Here is a 22,070-nt window from a genome sequence, read left to right as displayed (position 1 = left end):
AGTAACCTCCGACTCAGAGAGGGCAAGCCATCTGCCGTGACAGGTTAGGGGTGAGAGTCAAGGGGGGATAGACACCGTGGAAGAGACCGAGATTAATAATAACTAATGATTAAATTCAAAGTGGTGCATAAACACAACCACCGGGCCACGGACCGGTACTGGTTCGTGAGCTGTTTGTTTCCAGGCCGCAAGAGTTGAGGCTCGGGTGAAATTAATGGTTTTCGGGGTTTTTACCGTTAACTCGGTTCCCCTGTGTCTTTTCCTGTGTTATAGTTGTGTCTTATTTTGAAAGAAATATTTAAGTGTTACCATATCAACCAGAGAGCGTTAAGGGGCAGAGAGGAGGATGTTACTCTCAGTGTTGTTGGTGCATTTCAGGAGGACGCTGCTAATAAAGTTACACAATTACACAGTGAATTCGCGTTTATTATTATATTTACAAAATACCACAGTTTTTGTCTTGGTCGTATCATTTTATTTTGTTATATTTATCCGTGACACCTTAAAGGCTGGTCCGTGAAAATATTGTCAGACATTAAACTGGTCTGTGGCGCAAAAAAGGTTGGGAACTGCTGACATAGTGGGTGAAAAGAGGTGCATGAAGATGAAACACTCAGTGCATCATGGGAAACCCCCAGTAGCCTAGGCCTATTTCAGCACAACTAAGAGAGAGTTCAGGGTTACCTGATCCAGTTTTTTAAAAAACTATGGCTCCTTCAGGATACATAGTGATTTTACCATTCTAACAATCTTCCCAGCAGCATCAGTAAACACAAGAACCCTGTCCGAGCTTGCATATGACAAATAAAACTGAGGGTGAAACTACAAAGCTTACCCAACAACTTCCCTCAGACCGTCATCACCTCAAACCAACATAGCTGACACTTGATGCACGTCTGGAACTTTTCTATCACACAGCTGGTGAAACCTAGCCTTATATTATTAAGACTATCAACTGATTTCGCTATTGCCGGTCTATGAATTACAAGCAACGGGTTCAACCAGAAGTGTCAGTTGCACAATGCACATGTCTGAATAAACAAATCCTGAGATGTTCATCAAGTATTAAACATTACATCAGCTAGTCTACAAAAAAAAAAAAAAAAAAAAAAAAAAAAAAACTCTTGATGACCCTCTTGTCCCGCAACTTGTTTATTCAGCTGAGGATATTCAAGTTGGCTAATGTCGCCAGTGTTTACGGGACTAAAAATGTGCCTGAAAAAAGCCAGCCGACAGCTGTTTCTGAAGACTTATCATTCAGTCCAAATATAGCAGGAGGTTCACACCAGCCTCTGCCGTTGCAAGGTTTAAAGTGCAAATATTTCAATTTACCCCAAAGTCATCTGTTGCATCTAATCTGAAGCCTTGGCTTCATGTGATCTATATTCTGCAGACAGTGTTATTTGCTGCCAAGTGGCCCATTACATTTTATTTCTTTTAATGATAGACACTACATACCACTAAGAGAGTTTGAGTGCACGACCTGCATGCTTCTGCCTGTGTGTTCCTGTGTGAGCTTTGGTTAAGTGGCACAAGTGACAGATGTGACAGAAAATCCTTGTTTATTTTTCCTCAGGCAGCCATTCAGACATGTGTGTATGGTGCGTTTCCAGGCCTTGAGTGCAGTTTTAGTGCAGATCCAGGATAACAATAGCCTTTATATTCCTGCTAGATGAGCTCCCACCTGCTGCAGTATGTCATTATGTACTGGATGGAATGGATGTGCCTCCCTGTCGGCCCATCTTCTTCCTTCCGTCTGCCTCTTGTACACATCACTGATAAACCACAATCTAATACTTGATAAAAATCCATCCTTTATTTTGCTCCCAACAGATGTTTGTGTAGCTTTACGTGACACTTTTTTTTACTCTTTAACGTCATAAAATAAACATGAAATGCTGCACCAGGTTTGCCACCACTGTGCAGCTGTTGTCCCTTTCGCAAAAAAAGAAAAAAGTCAAAGCAAGGTTGATACCCTCATAATATGCCCTGTTGTGGATCACTTTACACCAACTGCAAACATGTTTTTCTCTACAGGTTGCTTTACAGTATATAATGTCTAATAACACATGCAGGATACAGTAGATAGCAGTGCACGGTATTACATAAATGTACGAGTCAAGATAAAAGATTTTAAAAAAGATGAAATTTAAAGACGCAACTTTTAGTAGGAAATTCACGCCTTCATCTTTGGATATCTTGTAGGTTTTTCTGAATTAAGAATAACTAATCTCACTCATGCACAGCAATAAACTATATTGCTTCTCTCTTACTCTCACTGTTCTGCTATATCTACAAAAGGCTTCCCTGGACGCCAGACAAAAACGTGTAGGACAACATTATTAGAGTTTATTTTACTCACTGTGAAAGCTCTAACCATATATATATGGACACATCATATACACACATTCTTCCGGGTATTCATAAATCTTGAAAACTCAAGCTACTGTAAACAATGATTATCTGAAGATCAGTAAGTCAGTAAGTCAGCTAGTCAGTCATGAGGCATGTAATAACAGCTGTTTAACCACTATATAATATAAAATTACAACATAAATTTTAAATAAAGGCAAGAATGAGCATTAAACACATTTAAAAAGGAACACATGCTTTAAAGGGGAAAAAAGGATAGCTGGAGGAAAAACAAAAGATAAGAAGAGAGAAAAGATCGTGACAAAAACTGATTATAAAAAGAGAAAGTCGAGAGTGTGAGCGTGGTCTTTGTCTTTGTTGTGGTCAGCATGGCAGTATAAGGGTTGACATCAAAGAGTAGAGGACGGACAGAGATGAGAGAGGAAAGGTCTGGAAACCATATGAAACAACAGGAAAAGAGAGCGAGAGCAAGGGAGTGAGCGAGGAAGAGACTTTAAAACAGAGGAAGGGAAAGCTGAGGCAAAAAGGAGAGCCGCTGAAAATTTGCTGAAATGTCATTTTACACTCACACAGAAGCTGTGAAAATGTTTTGCAATATTTCATGTTAAAAAAAAAAAGAAGGTATATTTGCATATATTTAGTTTCTGTGGTCTAGAGGCAAACACAGGATTTCACTTGAGATCTGCTGACGGTTCAGCTTTTGTTTGTCTCTCCGTAGGAAATACATTTGGGAACAAACATCAGGCTATTTGTGACACTTTTCCTCTAAAAACAATAGCTGTGTAAAAACCCGACCGTGACCTCGACTTGAATTTTCCAGCAGCGGTCCAAATGTAATGCATCTGTGTAAAGGCCTTTGAGTGTACAAATACACACATCAAAACAGATATATGAAAATAAAAATACCACAAAAACACACACAACCCTGAGGATGTCCCACTGCATCCTGTCAGGCAGAGGTCACGACAGTGGGGATTAAATCTTGCTCATCTCCCTGCATGCTGGTTAAACCCTGGATTACCCCACAGCACCCTCAATTGCCGACTTACTAACCTATAAGTCCATCATGTGGTGCTCTCTGATTGCGGAGATGTTCGCATGTTTGTGTGTCGACAGCAACAATGAAATCTCAACAGTAGGGAGACAGATTTATCTAATTAAGTTTACTGCCGTCAGCATAAGTCCCCAACCTTTTTTGCGCCAAAGACCGGTTTATGTCCGACAATATTTTCACGGACCGGCCTTTAAGGTGTCGCGGATAAATAAGAAAACCAGTACCAGTACAAAAAAAAAAAAGATTTATTCATAAGACACGGGAAAAGACCCAGGGAAACCGAGTTAACAATAAAAACGATTTAAAAAAATAACAACAAAAAGAAAAAACCCTGAAAACCATAAATTTCACACCCATGCCTCAGCTCTCACGGCCCAGTACCATATGACTCACAGACCAGTTAGGGTCTGTGGCCCGGGGGTTGGGGACCGCTGCTCTACTGGACTGAGATCTGGTGACTGTGGAGATCATTCAAGGACAGTGACATCATTGTCATGTTCACCAAACAAGTTACAAGTTATCCAATCAGCACACTGTGTCATAGAGAGATGGATGTGACCAGCAACAATACTCTGGTAGGATGTGGCATTGACACTGGAGTGGCACCCAGTGTGGTCTTCTGCTACTGTAGCCCATCTGCTTTGTGCGTTCAGAGATGCTCTTCTGCATAACTTCTTCAACAAGTGGTTATTTGACTTACTGTTGTCTTCCTATCAGCTTGAAGCAGTCTGGACGTTCTCCCGACATTAACAAGGCATTGCCACCCAGAAAATTGACAACCATTGAATATTTTCTCTTTTTTTGTGTTAACAAAAAGTTGAAAAGGTACATCTAGTGAATATTTGGGATCCAGCTTATCAGTTTGTTTAGTTAAGTTTATATTTAGAGACAGAAACGGAAACAAAAAACCTTTAAACAAAAAAAAAGAAAAAGAAAAAAGGTGCTATAAGCAGCATCTGCTATTAGCAAAACTGTAATCGCAAACATATCCACCAGTTCAAGGATATTTTTGGACTTTCACAAGTGGAGATACAAATCAACCAAGATTATAAGGGCTTTCATCTGTTGCCATTCCAACACCGATGTGATATTTTTATTACTTTATATAAGTAAGGTCTCTCATGACATGTGGTTTGCTCAGGAAATAACTAGATCTATTACAGCTGCAGTTGAGTGACACAAGTGAGGAGGAGAAGCGGCCAGGAAACGGAGCCATTAACCAACCAGATTACCACAGCTTAGGCCTATCATCTTCTACTGGTGTAAAATAAGTGATAAAATACACTACTGTATACTGTAAGAATGATCTTGTGGCTCGAATCGGGGGTTAAACACAGTCAGGGCAGCGCTCGCATATACACAAATCTAAATTTAGCTGTTTCCTTATTAACTCGACTGTCTCCCACCATCAACAGCAAATCTGTCTCTGACAGATTATGTTTTAAGAAACTGCAAGACAGCACTGAGTCGATGGGATGTATCTAAATCCAGGGATGTATTGGAGCCGTGAGAGAGCACTGCCTGTAGATTCAAACACACAATCTCATACACACAGTCCAAGTCAGACACAGTTCACTGGCAATATCCCTCCACTTCCACAGCCCCTTCCCACTCATTTTCTCTCACTTTTTCCCTTCATTTCTTCGACCCATCTCTTTTGTTCCTGATGGGAGAAGGTCGACCTCTAGAACCAGGCCAGGCTGCCGGCGTTGGAACGAGCGCCGTGGGAACCGACTTGTGGATTCTGGCTGCGTAATGACTGCTCTCTATCGATGAATGAAGGGGACCACAGTGGGCCAGAGTGAATAGTGACTAGGGAGAACTGAGGTAGGATAAACAGGGCTGTGCATGTGAGTGTGCATTTGTGTGGCAAACAGGAAAAGAGGGTTAGAAAAAAAGCCACAAACACCAATTAGTTTATCCAGGCACGACTAATTTGTTGTTCGTTGGCTTTTGACATGGATGCAACTTTGATGTCAGTCAAGCAGTTCCACTGTTATTATCTGAATAACTGATTGCAGTCCCACTCTGAGGATGAACTCCCCCTCCCAACACAAGAAGAACCACTTGAACATAGCAACACACCCTAAACATGATAGCATACATTGCTACTCATGAAAGAGCATCGGACAAAGACTATGCCTATAAATATCTGAGGGATAGGAGGAGGAATGTCCAAGCACTTAACATGTATATCAGTGTGTGTATGGGAGACAAGATGGACTGTAGACATTAGCAGGTCAGCTGGAAACATGCTTTTTTTTTTTATTCTGTGTGTGTGTGTGTGTGTGTGTGTGTGTGTGTGTGTGTGTGTGTGTGTGCGTGCGCGCGCGCTAGTGGGCATCAAGTTAACTGACAAAAGAAGGCCCCAAGTTTCTCCTTTCTCCAATTAACCTTCACTAGTATGACCTACTTTTAACATTAAAATAGCATACTCCCAAATCTACCCAGAGTTATATTTGGCAGAAAAGAATACGTTTCTAATATGTAGCTAAATTCATACTTCAAGTAAAAGTCAAGCTTGTGACATCACAGCGATGGCTACTTGGTGTACAGAAGTGCACAGACCTCTGGGGGAAGCAGAGTCTGGCGTGGTTCTCAAGGTCGAACTTTTCTCATGAGGAACAAAAGATGGGTTGTAGAGATGAAGGGGGAGAAATGACAGGAAATAGGTAGTGGAGGGATACTGTCAATGAACGGTGTCTGACTTGAACTGTATTTATGAGTCTGTGTATCAGTATGAGCTCCAAAACAATCAAGTATTGATGAGAAAGCTAGAGAGATAGATGTTTGGATTAGTTAAGGCATAATAATACATCTTCATCTGGAACAAACAGCATGGTTAAGGGACTTGAAACTGTTTTTATTTCTACTATCCATGGCATTAGCCTTATTAATATTATTAATACAATTGCACTTAATACAAGTAATACACCAGGGTGGAGCAAACGAGATCCATGTGCCAAACTTAGCAGGAGTGGCTGTTGTTGGCAGCCAGCAGAAATCCAAGCTAACCAAACTAGACTTTGTTTAAACTCTTGACTCTGAGTGTCAGGTGTTCCCCGCTGAGGCATGAGAGGATGACCTGTGACCTTTGCTCTGGGGTCCGCTCCTTCAGAACACATGGATCAACAGTGGAATAAAGCAGACAAAATACACACAATGAGGAAATCCCATTTTCCTATCATGTCTCTGTTCAAACTGCCACTGATTACACTGAGTGTAGAGGTAGGAGTGCGCAAACACACACACTCTTACTTCGCCCTTCCTTCAATGTCAGTTTTTCAGTGCACAAGAGCCCCTCTTCATGCCCCTCACCAGTAACATGATCTGGCTCAGAGCTCTGAGGTTAGCGTAGGAACCCTGAGCCACAGGAGCAGAAGACAACAGGGTGACCAGCCGCAGATATTTACAAGCAGGCTGGTAAATTTATGTAATACAGTGCATTCCTCAGGGTTGGGTAGTCAGCACTACCCAACAAGCAACATACCATTATGTCTCATCAAGGATTTGAGGTAAACACCAACTCTAAACACTGTCATTTAACAGCCGCTCCTCACTTTGTAAACCAGTGAGAAACAGCCGTAAAATAGCACAACATGGCAAAGAATGCTTTGTTTCCTGGAGTCATGCGCATGACACAGTAACTTTTATTCAAATACCAAATTCAAAGTAACTCTGCCAGGTGTTCTGGCATATTCAGATCCAGGACTCTTTTCATGGATTAACGCTGGAGGGCACTTCAAAAAAAAAAAAATACAGGTGTTTCCATGTGTGGAAAAAGCTGGCGTTGAGCTTCAGTGTCTGCGTTGTAATAAATCTAGACTCAGCGCTTCTGTAAACCTAACACACGGCTTTGAGGGCGTGTGGGAACTGCAGATCGCGACGTAACACACCGCATTCCAGCCTACTCTCTCACACCTCGTCTTCGGCTTCTGATGAATCAGGTCTTTAAATGAGACAAACCCTTTCAGAAAGAGCTCCCAGTCCCGCCTAAAACCGCATCAAAACTTCCAACAGGTACAGAAAATGGGAGCAGTCGAGTCATGACTGGGACTGGTTGCTGTCATGTAGTGGGCACCCCTACACCCCTTCACCTCCGTCTGGGATCTGTCTGCCTGTTCGGCTTATCATTTCTCTGCAGTCACTTTTGAACCTGTGTGTGTTTGTGTGACAAAGGGTGAGTCATATTTAGACACAAGGCAGGATGGACAGACGCAGATCAAATGCAGGAGGAAGGACAGTAAAAAGGAAACAAAAGTGAGTGAGTCAGAGATGAAATCCTCCTCTTTCACTTGGGTTTAGAGGAATTTGCACCAATCTTCCCAGCACTACTTTGCAATACATTTCGGAAGCAAGTTAGATAAGAAAAAGAGGCAGGGACTCAATAGAAAACATGATCCCTTAACTGCTGGGTTTACACACATTACCACATAACAGAGTCTTAAATAGGTGTCGAGAGGCAGATATGCAGTCATTCAAAGGCTCTGCCTCAGGTATGCAGCTCAGCAGGCCTATCTCTCAGTCTTGCTTGCACAGTCACCAGAGCATGAGTCAGTCTCAGTTAATATTTAACCCTCCTAAAGGAGGGAGCTTTAATAAAAGCAGGCTAAACAAATCACAAAACTTTAAAAGTAAAGAAATTGATTTTCCATTTGTCTGTGTGTTTATCAGCTTTATGGACATTAAGGAGAGATGAGGAAGGTGAAGGGTCTCCTGGGATCTCAGTGCCCTTTGAGGACCTGGATACAGATGGCCAGTATGTTGAGAGGATATCCATCATTTCTGACACAATGCCCCTGTTAACATAAGTCCCAATCAGGCAAATAAAGCCATGTGGGCAGGAGTCAGTGGTCACTCCTCTTTGACTCTTTTAAAAAGACAAATCATGACAGTCACCTTGGACCTCTCCACACTACTGCGCATGTTATCATAACAGGAAAAGCCAGAAGGTAGACGCACCTCTCTCACACAGACATATTTAAACTCTCGAATCATACATAACATGCACATCATATCTACAAATATGAACTCACTGCATGCATTTTTGCATGTCTCTGGATCTCATTTAGTGCTCTATAGTGGCTTGTAAGCATTTCATAGAAAGCTAAAGTGATTGGAGCCGAAAGATCAGTAGAGTAAGAGGGACAAAAACAAGTGGCCAACAGTGCAGACTCACGGATTTTCACTTTCTTGGGATCAAGCTTGTGGACTTCATCCTGCAGAATTTGCAGGCGCTCCTCGATCCTGCAGGATCTTCTAAACACCATCCCCGCCTCCATCTCGATGCCCAGGAAGATGTCGCTGGCATGTCGGGAAAGGTCGGAAAGTTGATGTATTACGTTAGTCAGCGTATGACAGCCAACCTCATCCAGCGATGAGAACAAAACGGGTTTTCGCAGTTTGCGTTTGCCGGCTTCTTCCCTGGGTTTCCAGCCATCCTTCTTCGCCGATAGCCTGCTCACACGGCGGGGCTCGATATTCCTCTGGTGAAAGGGCATATTTATTTCATACCAATAACTCCAGCGGGACCGAAAAGTGTTCACGCCGAGAAAAACAAAGCTTTAAAACAAACCCAACACGAACTCCCTCCCCGCGGTTGAGGAATAATCCTTGAATCCCGCCATATTCTGATTTTCAAAGCATGGGGACTTTGTGCTGCTGTACACTGCAGACGTTGCCTCCTAAAGTCTATTCAAATTCAACCAGACACAGTGCAGGCTGGAAAGAAAAAAAAATCACAAGGAAAAGTAGGGAAAAGTACAAATAAAAACCCGGAAAATACTACAACCACCTGTAGCGAGTGGAGCCGGAGCCAGAAAGAAGCGCAGAGTTTACCTGCCTCCCTCCGGAGAGAGCGGCCTGTCACAAAACAAGGACCGGAGCTCTTCAGAAAACGGAACAAGGAAGGAAACGAGCAGGAAACCTGGAAGCTGTAGATCCTGGATCGTATTTTTTATTTATTTATTTATTATCTGAAATCAAAATTAAAATCTTTCTCAAATGGTTTGACTTAATAAGTCTTATACTTAGTTTTTTTTATTATATATATATATATATATATATATATATATATATATATATATATATATATATATAGAGTTAGTAAATCTCTCATCAACCCTAACCCTGACTTTACATAAGTACATTAACCCCCCCCCCCCCACCCCCCAATAAATAAATAAATAACTGTCGAACACAAACATTCATTTTATTAATTTATTATTTTCGTTTTTCTGCAACTGAAAAAAAATGCCATCCATAAATTCAAAATTTGAGTCAGCTTAAATGGTCTTAGCATTTTAAGCTAGTACCTGTCACACTAATTTTGAATATGTCGAGATTGTCAGACACAAATGTAATTATATGTATTTTATAATTTCTAGAGTTTATTTCAATTTCTTACATTTTTAGCTATTTTGAGTTAGTAAGTCTCGGATCGTTTCTCAGTTTCTCATATTCATGAAAGTCATCAAGTCAAAAATCATAGCGTTAACAAAATGATATGTAGGTAGCGTAGTCTGGATACTTTGAGGTAGTCATGTTATTTTCTTGCTATTTCGCTAATGTTTCTCTTGTCTGTTGCACATTTATTTTTAAAGGGGAATTTGCCCACAGTTATTACAGAGCAAACAGACATAAGTTTTTTTCATACCATTTAAAATAACCTCATGGTAACACATTCTCTGAACACTTGTCTGTAATTTATGACCTCAGTGTGTGCACATGGCATGTTTGTCCAGCTCCTCTGTTCACCATCTGACATTCCCATATCTGCTCTTTAAATTCCTCACAGCTCTTTTCAAGGGCACACCATCCCCTCAACTCACTTTTAAAATTAACAGGCCACAAGTTCAGTGGATGAAGTCCTGTCTCTGCTCCGTAGCTATTAATGCGCCCCCTGGTGTCTTTTAGTGAATACTGCAACTCCCAGCATAGTTGCAAGCATTCCTGTCACTTTCACCGTTTTCTCATTACTCAATATGTTCTATGTGGCAATAGTTTAGTAGCACGTTGCTCAATATTTGCATGTGAAATGTTGGATTTATGCCCCCACCGCTCTGAATATTGAGACACCCCACATACACAGAAAACACAAAGTTAAGTGGATTGTTCTCTCAGGCATGAGCAATATCTGCATTTGTCCTTCCCTCAGCACAAATTGTGTTTGACAGGAAAGCAGCGTGAGGATGACACATTTACTACTGGTGGAAAAAGGAACAAGCCTGACAGTGGCGTGTTGTTCCAAGGCCATTTTTTGGTGTCCTCACATTTCCCGTATCCTCTGTTTGTTTAAAATACAAATCTTCTCGCCACTTAACTACTGGGAGGCAAGACCCATGAGCTTGTGTCGCTGCAAATCAAGCACATGGGTAATCAACTGTGAGTGAACCAGCACTGTCTTCTTATTAAATGAGTTACATCCACTTGTGCTTTTTCTGCTGACGCCTTGGTGCTATAGAAACCAGAGCAAGCAGCAATAAGCAGACAATTATAGAGATGAAGATACGTTTAATCAAGATTAAATATATGCCCAAAAAGATCTTGCAAATCATAAGAGATCCAAACATTAAAACCATACAAAAAAAATGAAATTTTATGTTAAGGGAGTCTCGTACTTTCTACAAGTTTTGGACTTTCATTCGGGGTAAAATGCACGTGTCATACTACAGTGCATTCATTCACAAAAAACCCACAGCCTTCTTCCACATTTAAAAACCCATACATAAACATCATTTATAGAATTATTTACATACAAGGCTTAAACATCTCAAATCAAACCCTTTGATGAGCCACGAACAAAAAAAAAAACAAAACAAAAAAAACATCACATTTGAGGTTACGGGGACTTTCTTGACGTTTACGGCTTGTGTGAGCCGCAAGTAGTGACATTCTGTTGCACAAATCATTGAATGGATTTGGAGGCAGGAGTCATTAAATAATGATGCTCTGCAAACACTGGAGGGTTAACTGGCTTGCAAGATACTCCGCCTCTGTCTTTAAAGTTGCTTTGCATTTACACACACCCACACACACACACAAAAAAAAAACTAAAGTGTGATAAAGTGAAATCAAATGTCCTCGATGCCCACTTGCCATATTCGACAATCACTTTGATTCAGAGAGCACAGTTCATACAGCAATTCTCACAACGCACTCAGATGTTGGGTACATATGTCATGCGTAGCTGAAGAACAGAATGAATCTAAATTACATTTTCAATAATAATAAAAAAAACATTTAAATGTTAGTAAGCAACAGTGTCACGCAGAACACAATTCTAATCAGCTCTTTTTTCCTTTTTATTTTTTTAATTCATAATGTTTGAGATGACAACTCAAAGAGGAAGAAAGGAAAAAAGTAGACAAAACAGAGTTTTGTGTTATGGATTTTCTACACAGATGTAACAGTGTGTTATGACCTTAAAAAAAAAAAAAAAAAAAAAAGGATGGTTAGTTGAGTTTATTGTCACGTGCGTGTCAGAGCTCTGAACAGGAAAACAGGAATGATAAAACAAATCCCCCTGCTAACATTGACAACACAAGCTCTTTCTTTTTTGTGAGTCTTTAATTAACAAGTGGTGAACAACACATATGATAAGGGACTGTCAACAAGCAACTTTTTTCTTTTGTAAAAACTCAAACGGAAAAACATTTGTGGGAGAACGGAAATTACTCCTACACCGATTTGACTTTTACACTTCTTACACTGTGACGCTTCTGCAGCCGATAAGGCTCACAGCCATAAATTACCATGTGAATGATGTTTTGCACACCCTCCTTCAACACCCATGTTACTGAATGACTTCTTGCCGGTCCTTCATAAATGATGCAAGTTTAAAAAGACACACACTGCTGTTGTAACCTGACTCTCGAAATAAGTATAAGAAACAGAACGTTTGCGAGAAGAAGATGAAAAAGACCACTCGTTCCACTTCACAATCCTCTCAGATCTTCATACAGGTACGGTGGCTTTGTGACAACAAAAAGGATGAGCAGGTTTGAGAACCCGGGCTGTTTAAATGAGTGAGAACACAATTGGCAAAGACCAGACGATCTCTGAGTAAAAGGCATAGTGTTATGAAGCACATCTTTAATAATAAATTGATTTCTAACATTGTCCTCTGTGTACTTTTGGGATAAACAACCACCTTTTCCACTCAAAAGCAAACAAACAAACAAACAGAAAAAGAAAAGAAAGAAAGGGAAACATAGGCTCGTGGAGCCGCCAAGTTTCCATTTGTGGTTATGATAGCATCACTTGGAGCACAAGCAGCCACAACGCCACCGTGTTGGACAGTGCTGGGCCGGGCTTTGGTGACTTAAGTGGAGCCCAGGGGAGGAAACTGGTGAAATATATCATGAGAGCAAAGTCCTACAGCTTGGTGTGAATGCAGCAAGGACAGGTGGTGAATATACAACGGGTATACGCACTCCTCTTCCAAGGGCTCGATAACGGGATCTAGCATGGGTGCATCTTGGGTCACGCGTACACATACAGTAAATACATATTAGTCGAGTCTCCAGACTACGACTCCAGATGTGTCTCTTTGTCTCCCTCTGGTGGTTTAATCCAGAATTAATCTGGTAGTTTCCTCCTTCACACACACGCACACATACACACAAATACAGGCTGCCTTCACACAAATCTTCACCCTCCCCCCCCTCACAAACACACACACGCGTACATACATATATTTATATATACGAACATACACACTCCTTGGCTCCCCTTGTGTCTGTATTCAGGCTTATCTGGTGTAGTAGACTCTGTAGTAAACACTCTTGGAGCGCCAGAGTGAATAGGAGTTGTCAAACTTGAGCAGGTAGACTCCGCGACCTGGGTACTGGTGGCTGCCGGCGTACACCTCCTCATGACAGTCCCTCCGGTAAACCGGTACAATCTCATCCACCTGAGGCTTCCCTGCCTCCTTCTTGGCCTTCTCTTCCTCACTGGTTGGCTCGCCTGCAGGTAAAAAAAAAACAAAACATAAACAAAAACACAAAAACAAAAACAAAACAAAAACAAAAAAAACCACCAATGCATTATTTGCGCAAACAAAAATACATTTTGTGCTGTATGATTTTTGCATTACATTCCAAGAAATGAGCCCAACAGTGGGTATTCCTTACAGGTTAGTGTGAGAGGTAAAGAAAACACTAGAACTTAAAGGTGACAAAGCATCCAAACATTTAATTGGACTGTGAGAACAGCACAATATCAATATTATTTAAAAAAGTGAATGTTGTTCAATAATTTGACTGCCAGTATTCAGTCATATGCTTTCCTTTATATGACAAAAGATAGGCAGGACTTTTGTTACAATGGCAAGAGTCAGTGGATAATTAATTATAAGTGTAGGATAAGAATAAAATATTAATGGAAAACTAGTTACTAATCTCTCAAACGGGCTTATAACTGAAGCCACAGAAATAAAGCACAAGACAACACTAATTAGAGCATTGACAGCCTTCATGCAGACTTTGTGTGTACATGTACAGAAGTGCATGAGCATCATGACAGACACTTTTTTTTTTAAATTTCTTAGCAAATATTTTATTTTCCCAGTAGTTTTGTAACAAATAACTTGGCACTAAGTGATATAATCGCATGTCTCTCGTTCTGTGGACCGACTCCACCGTTCTGTTGTGCAGAGGGCAGCAGTAGGCTACGTTCACACTGCAGGTCTTAATGCTCAATTCCGATTTTTTGATCAAATCCAATTTTTTTTGTCTGCTTGTTCACATTACAAATAAAATGTGACCGCAAACGCGCTCTAGTGTGAACCCTCAAAGCGGCCCGCATGCGCAAAAGAAGACGTCACACACAACGCCCTCTGTTTAGATCCAGACCAAACAGTATTATTTGACTGATGGCCCTTAATATAAAGACTTGTTTCGGGTCTTACGTTTCCCAATTTTGCTTTAAGTTATAAAGCTATTTTGTTATTTACATATGGCCTAATAATTATCCTTATTGCTGTTTTAGAGAGGAGCGGTGCTTCAAAGGATAGTTACAGATTTCTGTCAGAATCTGCAGATTATACAGTACGAATAAAATGTTCACGTTTTTCCAATGCTGTCTTCCCAACAGTTTCACTAACATCTACACGGGATGGCCACGAAGCATTCGCGATGTCTTATCGGGCGCTTCTCCAGCGCTGATACTTGGCGTCTGTCTTGTGTCAGTGACGTAAAAGACGGATTTAATGCAACATGACCATTCAAACAGCAGTCGCTTTCTGAAACATCAGATATGTCTCGCATTCAGTACCACATACGAAAGTGACCCAGATCGGATTTGAAAATATTGGATTTGTGCCGTTCACACTGTCATACCATGATCGGATATGGGTCAAAAAAGTCCAATTTGATGCGCTTTCGCATGCAGTGTGAACGTAGCCGTAGTGTCACACACAGTTAACCAGTTCTCAGCTTATTCTGATATGACAAGCATTTGAACTGACGGTAGTTCTCTTAAGCAAAAGGATGACCACCATCGCCAGCTACAGTCCAAGATACTGGAACTGGAGCACCATTAACGGTGGGACAAAGTGCTTTTTGGAGAGGGATGATCAACCTGACCAACAAGCCAATCAGCAGGGAAAATACAGGAGGGGAACAGTCAGGGCTAACTGGTTAGAGGCAACTAAACTTTCAAAATAAGAGTTTAAGTGTTGCCACTAGTAAAACTATATAAATATAATTCACTATTTAAATTCCCTATATATTATATATAAAAACCAAAAACAGCTGTACGGCTTATACCCAACAGTGAAAGGAAACAGTCACAGTAGTGGTTGACACAGCCGCCTAACCCTGGTTCGATCCTGGGGGGAGAACAAATCATTGTAGGGGTTGTATGGGGGCATCCAGCATGAATAATTAACCAAACCAATCATGGTATGATTAAGTGAGAAGCCTCAAGGCTGTAATGCATAACTGCTGTTTACATAATAATAAGGAATGTGTTTAAGTACAGCAAGTAAAAAAAAAAAAAAAAACTACCCTCACCTTCATCATCTTCATCCTCTTCACTGGACTCTGACACGTGCACGCTGACTGAAGCAGAGGCTGCGTCCGTCCACTCGAAGAAGACCCCAAAGCCGATGTCGTAATAGTCTGTAGCAAACTCCCAGAACAGGTACGAGCCGTCTTCATGAGTGGGAACACGCACCGTCACCACCTCGCCGCGCCCCACCGTGATCACGCTGTCTGCGTCCTGACGGATTTTCTCCTTGAAGTCCTTGATCTGTGGCCGTGTCCACATGGAAGGAGCAGCTATGACTGGTGGGGATTCTGCTGCAATCAAAAGGAAAGAGAAGACATTATCTATTTTCTACCAGATTTCTTACAAAACAAACAGTGCATTCCCTAATAAGCGATTCCCTTCCAGCATATACAGACCGAATCCCAAACAAGCTCAACTTGGAGGAAACCTGTGTGTCTCAGAACGATCAGAGAAAACCAGAATCCATGTGCATAATAGCAAAGATTTGTTTTTGCAGGCACAGCTACCCCAGCTTTATTTATCATTCCACTGAACAGGAAGAAGGAAGTCATTTGGAAAGGGATATGTGTTTTGGATTCACACCAAGGACTTTTGCATATCTACTGTGATGTCTTTTACTCCTGTAAGCAGAATATGTGACTGGAGGAAACCTAAACCAACACATTATTGTGTGTCACTTGTTCCAGCTCTTCTGCCCTCCAGGTTACATCAACAAGGGCACAGCAGATAAGCATCAGGTTTCAAGCTTGGCAGACCGCTTCACTGCTCTGACAGAGAGCTTACCCTGTCTGACCCCTAGTCATTAGCCGCTCCAATATTTCATGCTTTTATTTTGAGATGGATATAGAGCAGCCCACCAACCTAATAAAGGTCCATTCTCTGAGACCTCTTCTGCCGGTTCAGGCTCTGGCTCCCGATCCATACTTTCTGAGTAAGAGTCTGACTGGCCTCCATTGATTGTTGGAGCTTCTTCTCCAGTCTGTGGTGAAGCAGCACACAATGGTCCGGCTGAGGATGCGGGGATGGGTTCACCTGTGTGGAAGCTGCTAGATTCTAGGGTGCCCTGCACCATTGAATCAGACTGCTGCTGCTTCTGTAAGGCCGCCTAGGATGAGAAAGAGAAACCAACAATCTAGTTTCACCAGGGCTGTGTTAGGGTTGGATAAGATTATTAACAATTAAATTTCCATCTTCTGGCAACATCCTATACATCTCGAAAACCGAAGGGTCTGTTTTTCAGCTTTGCTGCATACGAGTAGACCTAGGGCTAGACTTTTGAACAACTGATTTGCTCAGGGATTTTTCATCTTAGTCTTTGTTTGAGGTTTTTGTTTACCACACCTGGCTGTTAAAAATGGTATAAAATAAAGTAATTCAAGTCAAAAGGTTTAAAACATTTTTGGCTATTTTTCAATAACTCCTTTGCAATTTAACAGTTCACTTGAGCTGGAAGGACTCTAAAGGGAGGCCGATGTCTTACAGGAAGGTTTTATGCATCAGTCAGGATATTAAAGAGGACATGAATAAAGGTGTGTGCTGTCAAGACATATACCACCCAGTTTGGAAGGCTAATTATTAGCAAGGGATTTCTACACTAAATCTATCCTAGATAATACAGCTGCTAGGCTCTGACACACATTCCTTTCAGTCAGATAATGAAGAGTTAATTAAGGGACTAATCTCAGGGGTCAACTGATCAGATTGAATTTGGGGCCAAAGAAAGACCTGCAGGCAATCCTTCTAATCTATTCTAAGTACTCCCACATTAACTGCAAATCCTATATATTGAACAATAAAACTCAATCAGTGAAAAGTCTATGTTATGTTGAGATTCTGCATCCTACCTGTTGCTGGGCCAGCTGGACCTGGTAGAGCTGCTGCATGTACTGCTGATAGTGCTGCTCCTGCAGCTGACGGATGAGGCTCATCTGCTGCTCAGGGCTGTTTGGGTACTGCTGAGCAGCATACTGTTGGAACTGCACCGCTGTCTGCGCATTTAATGCTGCCATTATCTGTTGTCTGGTTACATTAAAATGAATGACAATGGAAATACAGGAAAACAACAGGAAGTCAGACAGATTTGTAGTGAGATTTTCATCTTTGGGCCAAGTGTCAGCACAGGACTAACCCTTGTTTTCGGTCTCACAAAATACGTGGAAATAAAAAGTGATTTAAAAAAAAAAAAAAAAGCATACAGATTTAAATACAAAAGGAGAGGAATGCTTATATATAAAATTAAAAAAGAAACAACAAACACCACACATACTTCTGCTGCTCAATCCGTAGCCTCTCCTCTTCTGCCTGCCTCCTTTCTTCTTCCTCTCTTCTAAGCCTTTCCTCCTCCTCAAGCCTCCGTCTCTCTTCCTCCAGCCTCTGTCGCTCCCTTTCTTCCTCTTCCCGCCTTAGACGCTCTTCTTCTTCTCTCCTGAAGAAGAGAATTGAATGATTTAAATAATGTAAATGGATAAAAATGCATAATTTACATGCAAACAAAAGCCCAAACTGTGAAATATACATGAATATCACGACATTCTAACAAGGTCAAATACTGTATAACCTATCCACCCAAACTAACCACAGCTTTCCAGCTTTTCTAGATAAATAGAGAGCAAATTGAGGTAGAAACTAAATTTAAGACACACTAGCAGATGAATGTCCCTTGGACAAAGAAGCTGATCCTCCCACCTTTTCCTCTCCTGCTCCTCCCTTTCGATCTTGTGTGATGTGACGTATGGGGCAAAGAGGTTACAGCATTTGTTAAGTAGCTTGACAAACTCCACCATGGCATCGTCCTTCTCCATGTTACCCAGTGAAGCCCACTCTTTCCTGCACACAGGTCAAGGTGTAGACAATAATAGGTGCATTATTTTTTTAAAATTTCATTCTGAACAGGATGATTTTCACCCATTGTCTGAATCCATTTCAAACTGTTAATGAGTAAAAATGCACGAGTGTGTATTTCCTGATACAAAGCAAAAATCACTGAGATGTCCACTACAATCCAAAGGTCACATGCATGAACACACACACACACACACAAGCTGGTGTTACCTGCGGTCGTTGCCCAGGACATCAAAGAAGCCGACCTCTGGTGAAGCATCGGGATTGTAAGGACCGAGTAACACCTGTTTGTGCAGAGCCACCAATCGAAGCTTCTCCTCATAGGTCGGGTGGAAGGCCTTTCCATCTTTATCTGAAGGCAGCAAAGTGGAAGCAATGAGTTTGCAGGCAATCCTGTTAATGTCCACCTGCAGTGAATACTACAGTGCAGCTTGTGTGCACAACAAGGTAGTAAAAACTCCCACGTACAGGAGTGTTATGTTCTTGTGCCAAGACTGTAAAGCGCAGATAATTACTCCTAACTGTGCTCTCCCACTCTAAACTTTTCAAGCTTCTTTGTGGTTAAAATCATTAAGAATGAAACACTGAGATGACATTAGTCATACCTAAAGCTTGATTTAAGGTGAGGCAAAAGGGAGATTTAGGCAGCTGAGTTGAGCAAGTTGAGCAAGTAGACCTAACCCTGTCTGACACACTGACAAGGATACAAAGCCCAGATTACTATCACACAGAGTGGCAGCCAGGCCCTGACCTGTTTGCACAGTCATCACAAGTGTTCTGCCATAATACAAACAGCACAAATGCCCAGTGTTCAATGCAGCTTACACTTGTGTACGATGACTGGAAAGTATGGACAGTATTTTGCAGGATTTGTGGCTTTTTGTAAAGCAGACATATAGAACTAGCTAGAATGGTCAGGCTGCAGAATATAGCCACACATATCACAATTTCTTTTCCAATTATTCAACTACTTAGGGTATTTCAATATGCTTTAAATCCACCCCAGCATGTCCAGAAGGCCTAAAAATGGCTCCCAGAGCACACATAAAAGTAGTACTACAAGTAGTAGCAACATAGGAGTGATATGAAAGGGCAGGTGTAAAAACAGTCAAGCCGTCACATAAACCCCCCCATAGACTGAAAACGTGGTTAACTGCTTTTAGGGGCGGCGAGCTAAAACTATGCAGCAGTTGTATCCTCAGAATAATAATTCCTCCAGCACAGCAGGAACTTGTCATTGAGTACTTTGGGAGGAAAAATCTTTGAGGGCAGCTGCCACCTGATGCAGTCCCGCTTCAGTCACAGCAGAGGGAGAGCGTGTTTAAAAGCTCCTGAACACATCCCAGAACAAGCTGTCATTCAATTGGAATGGAAATCTTCCTCGTTTGGTGGAGGAAGCATGCATAGAAATATGCAAACTGGTAATAAGTATAGTCACTCCTCTTTGGTGCAAAGACAAAAACCCAGAAAGGAGACAACAGTGGCAAATCAGCTGACACAAAGGGGCCACTCACAAGTGCCGTGGTTGTTTTACCCTTTAACGGCCAGCAGCGTTAGATACTAGTTAGCCGTGAAGCTAATGTAACACCGAGGCTGACAGCAGTAGCACCAGTCCCGGTGGTGACAGCTAGCAGCTAATGCTAGCAACCTGCTAGCCTGAACCAGCGAGCGCCACACTTTAAACTGTTCGAGCAGCTTTCTCACCGCTTGGGGATTGAAACAAACATGAAGTACCTTTAAAAAATTTAAGGGCCATTCCGTACAGCTCCAGCAGAGGAAAGCCCCATTTCCTCTCTATCGCACATTTGGCAGTCTCTCCATCTTCGCCTTCAGCGCCGCCCGGCTTATCTGTGCTGGGTTCCGTGGGTATGGACTCCGGTTCTTCGGCCTGGCTCTGCTCGCCCTCCGGGTCCGGAGTGAGGGTGAGGCCATCGATGGAAACTTCGAGCCGGCTAGAAGTAGCGCTGTCGAGGTCGCCGCTCTGAACCTCTGTCGCCATCATGTAGACTGTCAGCTGAAGCAGCCACGTACCTACTTCCGTTTCAATCTAGCGGAAGTTCCGGTTGTTTTCTCTCCCCTCACCGATGTAAATAATGACGAGGTCTTACCAACAGATAAAAAGACTTGCCCAAAAACAAACAACCCCCCCCCCCCCCCCCCCCCAGCATTTTATTAACCGTCACGTACACTAACGGACACATATAAAAATTAACATGTATTTTAAAATATGCAATGGATAAATTGTCTTTTTTTTTAATCGATTTTCCATGTTTTCCATATAACGATTTTATAAGCTTATGCTTCTTCCTGCTCCTTTTTGAACATGAAGGTTATTTGTAGTTGTGGTTGCTCGTTTTCCTTTTGTTTTGCTTTGTTTATTTGTCTCTTTTAATTCTATGTTGTTGTACTTTTTCAACATGTTCAAAATAAAGATACAATCTATCAATGTCAATAACCGGTATGATCATCCCTATTCTTCAACACATTTTGAACTCACTTTGTCAAGCTTTCTTGGAATGTCTTTAAAAAGTCTTTGGGAATAGTTCTCCAGGCTTCTTGAGGAACATTCAGATCTCTTCTTTGGATGTGAGGAGCTATCCGGGTATGCTTTTTACTGCACTGGCAGTGTGTTTGGGATCATCATGCTGAAAAAGCCATTGCCAATCGGATGCTTCCCAGTTTTGTTTTGTTTTTTAGTTTTCAAAACACACTGCACACCATGCTGGAATATGCCATATTTTCGGTTAATAGTTCTTTGGGAATAGTGCAATAATACTTGACTTAGGGGCCTTTTTATTATGTTGGAATGATTCACAGGTCAGTGTAAAGTGACTTAACAAACAAACAAAAAGAACTATCCCCCTGAAAATGATCAGTTACAAGGACTGGACAGAAAATTAATGAAAAAGCAGGCAATGTCCAAAGAAAAACTTTAAAAAACCTTCATAAAGCCTGGAGAACTATATATACTATGCTATACTAATGTCCCCGATGTTTTATTTGTAATTAGCTAATGATGGTTGCTGCATTTGCCCAGGTGAGGTACATTGACAGTAAGACTTGGCCTAAGCTTTGGATAATACTTATGCACATTTTGAATGAGCACATGCTCTCCAGCTCCTTAAATTATCCTTCAAATACACAAATATTGTACTGAAATACATTATAACAAGGGCCCATTAGACAGGTGACATTTTAACACATTGCTGAAAACCTGTGAGAATACTTTGCCTGTCTGTCTGCAGGGTAAATGTATAGTGGCCTGGCCCAGGTGTGAACTTGCTTTTGTTTGGGGGCTACAGGAGCAGCAGTATTAATCCCCCACAAGAATTTAGTCCAGTGTTTGCTTGTAGTCCAGCCTGATAACTACATCTTATCAGTATCAATCAAATTAGATTTGCTTTTTAATCTAATTACAGTGCCCAGTGTCTGTCATAGGCTGCCAAACTAAACAAACTATATAACATACCACAACAGCTAAGGTAAAGCTGCAAGGAATTTTCATGCAGTTGCTGTACTAGGTTAGCATTTTTAATCTACCATGGCTTGTCATCACAAATCAATGCAAAAAAACAAACAAACAAACAAACAAAAAAACAATAACAATAAATAAATAAATTGTCCATGCTATGATCTCCAGGTCCATCAGAAGAATGTCACAAAACATCAAGAACTTGAGGACCCGGATTTTTAGCATAGCAATCTGGTCTGTGCACAAGGGGCAATACCCCATTAGGGCCCCCAGACAAAGCACCCTATGAACTGTGAATGCTTTAGCCAACAAGCAAAT

The 22,070-nt window shown here is 41.4% G+C and overlaps 2 protein-coding genes across 4 annotated transcripts in view; both read right to left on the bottom strand.

The window, feature by feature from the left end:
* The window catches only part of nhsl1b (NHS-like 1b), a 99,359-nt gene extending 90,227 nt beyond the window's left edge, over positions 1-9,132 (bottom strand). For both annotated transcript variants that reach the window (XM_085372933.1, XM_085372934.1), the window contains exon 1: positions 8,607-9,132. In XM_085372933.1, coding sequence (XP_085229059.1) covers positions 8,607-8,928 — 322 coding nt within the window. In that variant the 5' untranslated portion in view covers positions 8,929-9,132. The remainder of the gene's footprint in view (positions 1-8,606) is intronic.
* Positions 9,133-11,045: 1,913 nt separating this feature from the next.
* On the bottom strand, positions 11,046-20,305 carry acbd3 (acyl-Coenzyme A binding domain containing 3). 2 transcript variants are annotated; one of them, XM_085372015.1, is made up of 8 exons: positions 20,015-20,305; positions 18,491-18,632; positions 18,125-18,265; positions 17,706-17,864; positions 17,284-17,458; positions 16,301-16,544; positions 15,442-15,729; positions 11,046-13,393 (listed from the first exon to the last, which is right to left on the bottom strand). In XM_085372015.1, exons 1-8 carry the CDS (start codon positions 20,280-20,282, stop codon positions 13,179-13,181), a joined length of 1,632 nt encoding a protein of 543 aa, XP_085228141.1. In that variant the 5' UTR covers positions 20,283-20,305; the 3' UTR covers positions 11,046-13,178. The 2 variants fall into 2 exon arrangements, with proteins under 2 accessions (XP_085228141.1, XP_085228142.1); XM_085372016.1 differs by having other exon boundaries at positions 15,442-15,726.
* Between the last annotated feature and the right edge of the window lie 1,765 nt (positions 20,306-22,070).

Source organism: Diplotaxodon limnothrissa, linkage group LG15 (genome assembly GCF_057381915.1).
Source record: "Diplotaxodon limnothrissa isolate DT_005_m linkage group LG15, D_limnothrissa_male_GT1.1, whole genome shotgun sequence".
Lineage (NCBI taxonomy): Eukaryota > Metazoa > Chordata > Actinopteri > Cichliformes > Cichlidae > Diplotaxodon > Diplotaxodon limnothrissa.
Note: the sequence above shows the minus strand (reverse complement) of the source record. Positions and strands in the feature narration are given on the sequence as shown.